The sequence below is a fragment of the Cajanus cajan genome, chromosome 4, assembly GCF_000230855.2.
Source record: "Cajanus cajan strain Asha chromosome 4, NIPB_CcT2T_4, whole genome shotgun sequence".
Lineage (NCBI taxonomy): Eukaryota > Viridiplantae > Streptophyta > Magnoliopsida > Fabales > Fabaceae > Cajanus > Cajanus cajan.
Window position 1 is genome coordinate 62,911,026 of NC_138520.1, and position 8,607 is coordinate 62,919,632.

At 32.1% G+C, this 8,607-nt stretch overlaps 1 protein-coding gene across 2 annotated transcripts; it reads left to right on the forward strand.

Moving 5' to 3' along the window:
• The first annotated feature begins 238 nt into the window (after positions 1-238).
• On the forward strand, positions 239-5,123 carry LOC109814867 (phosphatidylinositol:ceramide inositolphosphotransferase 1). Of its 2 annotated transcripts, XM_020379383.3 has the most exons (12): positions 240-915; positions 1,025-1,114; positions 1,909-1,995; positions 2,089-2,157; positions 2,278-2,358; positions 3,053-3,124; positions 3,236-3,296; positions 3,386-3,488; positions 3,957-4,052; positions 4,136-4,182; positions 4,267-4,397; positions 4,499-5,123. In XM_020379383.3, exons 1-12 carry the CDS (start codon positions 805-807, stop codon positions 4,577-4,579), a joined length of 1,029 nt encoding a protein of 342 aa, XP_020234972.1. In that variant the 5' UTR covers positions 240-804; the 3' UTR covers positions 4,580-5,123. The 2 variants fall into 2 exon arrangements, with proteins under 2 accessions (XP_082928884.1, XP_020234972.1); XM_083072758.1 differs by lacking the exon at positions 3,053-3,124 and having other exon boundaries at positions 239-915.
• Positions 5,124-8,607: the final 3,484 nt, after the last annotated feature.

The following is an 8,607-nucleotide window of genomic DNA, read 5'->3' on the forward strand; positions in this document are numbered from 1 at the left end:
TATGGTTTCATATCTATCACTTTCGTAGTAACAGCACCCAACAAAGAGAGAGAGAGAAAAAACGTGTTGGTGGCGTCAAAGCATGTATCTAATCTATCCATTCCAATTTTTCTCGCTCCTCATCATCTTCCCTTGTTTTTCGTTTTCCTATTCAAAATCGAAATCAACCCTTTTTTTAAAAATTTCAAATAATATGAATATAGAAAAAAAGCAACTTGCGTTGTGTATATATATCGGTTATTCTCCTTCTCTTCTTAACCGTCTTCTCCGCGTTCAACTCGCGTGCATTGCAGTCAGACAAAGCGAGAAAGGGAAGAGAATCGGAGAGAGAGAGAGAGAGAAAGCTCCTAGAGAGAGAAGAGAGAGAGAGAGGGAGAGTCTAGAGAGAGAAAGCAAAGCCCAAACACCCCCCCTTTTTCACCATTGTGACTTTCCTTCCGTTTCAGAGAACCCTTTTCAAATTTTTTTTTGAATTTTTTCTGGGCACTGGGCATTTTGTGATCGTCATCTGGGTTCTCTCGATCTCCGTCTTTTTCTGGGTTTCACTTTTTTCTTCTCCTCAGATCCTCTCCTTTTCATTTTTATCTCCGCTTTTAAAAATCGGATTTTTGAAGACACGGTTGTGTTTGTCTAGCAATTCTGAATTTCAGCCTCGTGGGTGTGTGTTTTTCCAAGGAAAGGTTCAGTTTTTCATAGTGGGAAAGTGTCAAAGGGATTGATTCCTATCTGGGTGTTGATGCCATTGTTGGTGTGTGTTTTCTGAGAGCCATGATGTTGACCTCAAATGTGTCGTTCTGAAGTGATATGGAAGTCGTAGTTAACGGTTTCAACAACATCAACAACAACTTAAGCAATAAGAACAACAACAACAAGAAGAACAACATGTCTTTTTACATTGGTCGCGAGGCTTCCAAGGTTGGTTATTTTGTTTTTGTGGACCGTTTTCCATTTTAGTACACAGCCTGTTATTTTTTGTTCCCTCTCTATTGCTAATTTTAATCTCTGTAAATGTATTGTTGTGCAGCTATGGAAGAGATTTTGTGCAGAGACAACTACCGAGATCAACCTCCTTGCGGAGAATTGGAAATACCTTCTTGCTGGTGTATTTTTTCAGGTTATTTTCCCCCTGTGTTGGTCAAACTTATGAATTGTTTAGCTTTAGGTTGTTCTGTTTACCCTTTTGTGAAAGGAATGCAAAGGTTCTTTTGTCTTTCTTTTTTTGTAAATAAAGGTTGAAATAGTTTTCACATGTGGTTGTGGTGGGAACATTGCTTGAACGCTACTGAAAGTTTTCCTTCGAGTTGGTGTGGTTACTTCTAGAGAATGCTTGTTTTCTTTATTAGGAACCTGGTTTAATGTAATAGTCTTCTGTGTTTAATCACTAAACGTTATTTTGGCGATGATTATCATCTTGTGTCAAGAGTTTGAAATATGAAGGAACTGGTATCTGTGCAGCATTGTTTGTATTATTCTGCAACTCTGAGGATCAATTATTAAGTCCTGAATGAAATGCTGATTGCTGGCTTAAGTACCGGACATTACTTATTTATTACATCTTAATTGCGATTTACTCAAGTCCATGTGGAACTCTCTGTTTCCCATGTTGGTCAAATGTTTCATTTCTCTCATTGAAAGAAAACCTTTAATAGTTTGCAATTGAAGGCAAATATAGAGTAGAAATGCTGTATAAAGCTTTCTTTTTTGGTCAGTGTAGGTAAATGGAAAAGAAATAAGAATGGCAATCTTTTGTGTATATTTTTCTAAGCTTTATATCCTTGTTTAACGTTGCATGAGGAGTGTTTTGTCTGTATAATACCTTAATTAGTTTACTATGTAATTTGGCATACTTCTATTTATTTATTTATTATTGTTTCATATCTAAGTTTGAATTAAATTGTTTCCTTACAGTACATACATGGTTTGGCTGCACATGGAGTTCATTATTTACATAGGCCTGGCCCTACACTACAGGATCTTGGGTTCATGCTTCTTCCGGTTTGTATTGTCATTCCCTTTTCTCTGTCTCTCTTGAAAAATCTGTCTTACCTAGGATTGCCTTTTGAATTTTTAATCTTGGTGCTGTTACAGGAGCTTGGGCAAGACAAAGCTTACATTAGTGAATCATTGTTTTCCTTTATTTTCTTATCCTTTGTCCTTGTAAGAATTCCTTCCCCACTTCAATTTCTTCTCCCTTTATCTGCTCTTATTCCGTTGCCAATATAGTGTTTTTTTCCTATGAAATTTTATTGATATGCTCTACAACTTGTGCTTTTGCAGTGGACATTTCATCCTTTCATATTTAAGAGCAAAAAGATCTACACAGTTCATATATGGTGCAGGGTTCTATCTTTCTTAGTTGTAAGTGATCACTATGTATTTAGTATTGTCTAACTCATTTAGAACTGTTTAAACATTTGGCTGGAGTGCCTAGGGTTAGAAAATGAATTGGTGTGTTACCTATGCAAAATGAAATCCATGATGTCAACAATGGTAATGCTCATTATTAAAATAATAATAATATCATGATTTGGCAGCCTGTGTCTTGTTATGCTTCAATGCATCGATGAAAAGTGAGCATCATGACTGTTCGGCTTTGGTTTCCTCTCCCTCTATATGTATATTTACTAGCTTTCTGTAGATTATTTCTGAAGTCTTTATATTTACTAGTTGGATTTGCTCTTTTCTTCTTTACACGTGTTTCTTAAACCTTACTAGTTCTGAAACTTACTGATAAAATTCCATGAGATATCTTATAAATGAATAATTGTCATTATTTTGGAAGTAAATTAAGCTTAAGGCTTAATAATATGAGCAGTTTAAGGCATGAAAAAGGTCATAAAGAAGATATAAATGATCTGGGAAATTTCCATTGTAATGACCATAGATCCATTATTAAGTTTCCTCATTCCTTCACTTCCTTTTATCTAGTGTAGCCAGCAGAATCAGTTCATGTCCATTTCAATTCTTTTGAATCGATTTAAAAATCCACTGCATGCAGGAGCTATATAACAGTTTCTGATAAGCTTGTTTCCTATGTAATTGTCAACTGCAGGCTTCCCAAGCCCTTCGCATAGTGACATTTTATGCTACACAGCTTCCTGGTCCAAATTACCATTGCCGGGAGGTATACTTATTTGAGAACGTGTGCTTGTTAAACAAACATGTCACTTGCAGTTGAACTTTTATGTTTTTGTGAGTGGTAGGATTTTCTTTTTTAACTTCATGTATTATGCAGGGATCAAAACTTGCTAGACTGCCTCATCCAGATAGTGTCCTTGAAGTCCTCTTGATTAATTGTTAGTATACTATTACTATTGTACTGTAGTTATTTAGCTTGGATGCCATTTTGGTTGTTTTGGTGCTCATTTGATTTTTCATTGTGCAGTTCCTCGTGGTGTAATATATGGATGTGGTGATTTGATATTTTCATCACACATGATCTTTACTCTAGTCTTTGTTCTTACATATCATAGATATGGCACTAAAAGGTAATTTGGCTCTTATTTTCTTTTATATTGGTCAGACACTTTTTTTTAATATATTTGTTTTGGTTGCTTCACTGTTTATTGGGACAATTACCACAACCTCCCTTGAGGTTTGTACTAATTACACATACAACCTTTTTGGTAGAAAAATTACACCAAGTTCCCATACTTTTATATTATTCTTACACATTTGACACTTGTTATATCTGAAAAACTATCCATAACCGCCTAGTTTTTTTTATTTATTTTAATTAAACCATATATTCGATGCTCTCAAAAATAACAAAGCAAGGGACGTAAGTGTAGTTTTTCAATCAAGAAGGGTGTGGATGTAATTATCCTTAACCTGAAGGGAAGTCAGTGTAATTATCCTTATTTATTTTATGACTTGCCATTTCTCATTACTGTCATATTGTACCATAATTTAAATTTCAGTTATAACTTACTGTGCTTATTCTTGAATCACTACAGATGTATAAAACAACTAGGGTGGTTTCTTGCTGTGTGTCAGTCTCTTTTGATTGTAGCATCACGCAAACATTACTCAGTTGATGTAGTTGTTGCCTGGTAAGAAACATTTTCTGGATTGCAATGGTCAAATTGTGTATGGTCCATGTCCAATTTTGATTTATTGTTTTGATCCCTCTCAGGTATACTGTTAATTTGGTGGTGTTTTTTGTCGAGAAGAAACTACCAGGTTTGCAAATTTGGACATAATTACAAATGCTAATTGTGAATTCAACAGAAATTTGTTGTTAATGGTAACTTGGTCATTCTACAGAATTGCCAGACCGGACAAATATTGCTGCAACCATGCTGCTACCATTAAGCACCAAGGACAAAGATGAAAGGGCCAAGGAAGAGAATCACAAGTTGTTGAATGGGAATTCAATTGTTGACCCTGCAGATTGGGTGTGTTAAATGTCTTCTACTTGTCCCTTTTCCCCTCTCTTCTTTATGTGATGTCATTGTCTTAGATCTGGACATAACATGGTTTTTGTGACTTTACTCAGAGGCAGAGAACTCAAGTAAATGGCAAGATTCTGGAAGATGGCCATGCACACCATGCCGACACTGCAATGAATGGTGCATAGATGTGTGAGCTTATGTTGCACAAAGTTGAAATCTGCTGCAATGCAACACTGCCTTTGGGAAGTTACAACTTACAGCCTACAACTACAATTAGATTTTGTTACTAGGGAGGAAATATTGGTAGCACGAGTTGTATTATTGTAACTGGGTTGTGTGCTTTTTAACATATTGCAGCCCTGATCCATTGTTAAATGATCTAGCATCAGCAGTGTGCTATAGCAAAATTTTCCAATTCACATTGCCTCATTCAGAACCATGTGGATAGTCCTTCCAGTTTCTATTTTGGTGCACCATGACCATGCTGCTTACATGATGAGGAAATGTGATATACATAAGCTTCTGATGTAAGAGTTAATTCGAATTACTAGGCCAATAGATAAAGTAAAACATTTTGTCGCTTACTGACCAAAGGGTTGGTGGAAGAAATCTTGTGTCCTCTCAGGACAATGTCAGTCCCTGAAAATGTAAAAACATGGCACATGGTGTGCACACATGATTGAATCTAGAAAATTTCAAATTTATATTAAATTTCTGCTGTTGAGACAATTATGACTCTTACCTAAATATGAGGATGGAGTGGATTTGAGTACTTTCTAGTTTTATATCTCCAATTAAAAAAGGACATCATTAAATTTTTTTTTTTCTAAGTAAGATTACATATTCTGTCCCTTTTTCTTGTTGCGGTGTTAATTTTTAGTTGAAGGACATGAAAGGAGACTAGAAATGAAAATATATTAATGTGTGAAAACTGCCGTAGAATTGGGGGTGATTTAAGGTCGCGTTTGGTTATGAGGGAATGGAATTATTAAAATCAAGATTATATTAAAAAAAATTGATGAAATATATTCAGTTATTATTTAACTTTTTACGAATAATTTGTATACTGTCAATTATCACGAGAAAGTATAGTAATTTTACAATTAAGTATTTTTTTATCTATAAATTAAGGTTTTAATGTATCTTTTTCACAAATTAATATCTTAGGAATGTTGTGTCTTAAACATATTTTTGTTTTCTTTTAGGTGTGTAATTGTTTTAGGTCATATTTAGCCTAAATTAAGAACTAAACCAATGAAACATAGGCAAGTTGGATTAGGTAAAGTTTGCAATTTTTTTTTTTTAAAGTAATACAACTTAAACCAATCCGATATATTTATTTTAAAATTAGAAAAATTAGAAAAAACAGAAGTATCTAATTAATTCAGCTAGTTCAAACTCAAGATATCTAAATATACAAAGGCTAGCTAAACAATAAAACATGCACAATTAAAAGTTAGTGATGTTATCAAAAGCTCCTATGTATGGTCAAATTAAAACACAAATTATTGTCCAAATCCAGCATGATCACAAAAATATATATTTTCCAAATGACAATATATATTTCAAACAACTCGTCTTACATATACCGATAAACGATAGAAAAATTAGAATAATTATTATTTTATCACCAATATTGTATTTAAATCGGATTGAGTTTGATCAATTAGATTGAAAATCTATTAACCAATACTCAAATCAATTAAAACTGACGAACCAAAAAAAAAAAAACAAATTAAAACTGTCCAACTAAAATAAATTCAAATCAACTTTGATGACAAGTCAACCTACTAAAATTTAGTTGCATTAAATTGGTTTAACTAGCTTCAGGGATTGGTCTCGATTAGCTTACACTCTTATTTTCTTTCACCTATAATTTTTTTTTAAAATTTTGTAGAAATTTACAGAATATATATATGTATATATATATATATATATATATTAAATAAATTGAAGTAAACATGTATGATTAAAAGGGCTTTTTAACTATTTATTATTTTAAAATAAAATTTTAAAAACACAGATTGGTAAAATAAACCAGAAACTTTTTAAGACAGCTTAAAAAACAAATATTATTGTCCAACATAATTGTTTACCACATGCTGTATACTGATTATTAAATGGTACATTGCCATAAATGACGAGTTTGGTGGTTATCAAAAGTAACGAAGCTCGAATAATTCCTAAATACAGAACTTCAAAATAAATTTGAAGCAAACATGGACATAAATTAGAAAGATATTGCAAAATCTTAAAAATAGCTGTACTAAGTGCTAAAATTAATCAGAATTCGTTTTTTATTTTTACACAATCAGAATCAGTTTTAAGACAATTCTTTTTTATCAATAAATATCGAACTTGACACTAAATTTATTTTTTAGAGAGTTAAAAAAAATATCAATTTCCAAATTATTTATTTAACCAAATATACGTACTGATTAATTAAAAGGTACATTGCCTTAATTGACGAGTTTGGTGGTTATGGAAAGATAATGAAGCTCGAATAATGTAGTTCCCTATATATGAAATGGTGAAAAGTAACATTAACGAGCACATGGGGCTTTTAGGACGTGTGACACATAACAATGCTATATGAATTGTCCCCAACCCTTTTGCCTCGTAGCAATCCAATTTTTGCAGTACAAATTCCCTCAGAGTTACCATTTCTGAGAATCACATGCATTCTCCTTTTTGCATGGGCCATAATGTAAGTCTCTAAAGAGTGATAATTTGTCAACACCTTAATAATCCAAACATCTCAACACTATTTAGTACTCCTCCAATCTTTATTATATTTTTTTATTATTTTACATTAGTTATTTATATTAAATTTTACTAATATCATAATATTTTTTTTTTAAAATTGTTCTTGTTATAAATATTAAAAAAGTAGTACAACTAAAAATTATGTATTAAATCAAAGATATTTTTAGAGATACTATCATTAAATGAAATAAAATTAGTTAAAATTTGTTTATAATTAAGAAAAAATATTGTTTTTTTGCTTATATAAAGAATAAAGGGAGTACTTTGTTTTTATTTTATATCTAAAGATTAATGACTATACTACTACCTTCATCTCTATACAAAACACTCTTTTCATTTTTTTAGGTTGTCCTTTATGATAAGAGACAAAACATATGTATAGTTTCATAAATGTAATTAATGTTGTTCTCTAATCACATTTGGAGATTCACCAATGAAATATGAATTAATATATAGTGTTACTTAGGTTTGCATTAAAACTAAATGCATATTATTATCGAAGTAAATATCTAATTCTGATAAGAGAACAATATATAAAATTGTACTTGAGTTTTATCTTTTTATATGACCCTCTTCTAATTGTCAATTTTATTTGTTGTAATTAGTTTAGAAAAGTAGTTAATTCTATTATTATTTATTTTGTAAGAAGTTAGTTAGAAACTAAGCCTTATAAGACATATATAAAACTATGTATATACATACGTGAAGTAAGACAAGTTTTCTTTCATTCTCTTCTCACATATTTAGTGTATGTGTAAGGATTGGTATAAAACACTAACAATTGATATTTAGAGCTAGGTTTTTGATCTTGGAAAAAGAGAGTTTTTTGAAAATGGCGACAACATCAAGAAATCTACCAACTTCTCTTCCTATTGTCAATGGGAAGAACTACTATCCATGGTGTGCTCAAATGAAGGCTATCTTCTAGTTTTAAGATGTGACTGAAATCATCAAGACTGGAGTCCAAGATCCTGGTGTTAAAGCAACAAATGCACATAAGACATCATTTCAAGAAGCAAACAAGAAGGATGGGAAGGCTTTGTTCATCATTCATAAAAAGTGTTGAGGTAGATATCTTGGAGAATATATTAGGGGCCAGTGGAAGCATGGGATAAGCAAAGTCTTCTATAGGCATTGACAAATTGAAAAAAGTGAAATTGCAAACCTTCAAGAGACTGCACAAGTTGTTGTAGATTAATGATCAAGAGAGCGTGATTGAGTATTTTACTCACATGTTGACCCTCATCAATCAAATGAAGAAATATGGGTTACAAGAAAAAAAAAATGGAGCTATAGTTGATGAAATCTTGAGGACCCTCACTCCAAGGTTCGATCACATTTTTATTGTGATTGAATAAGGAGTTGGAACTAATGGAATGAAGGTTGATGAACTACAAGGCATTCTTGAGGCACAAGAAATCAAATTAAATGAAAGGAACTCTATGAG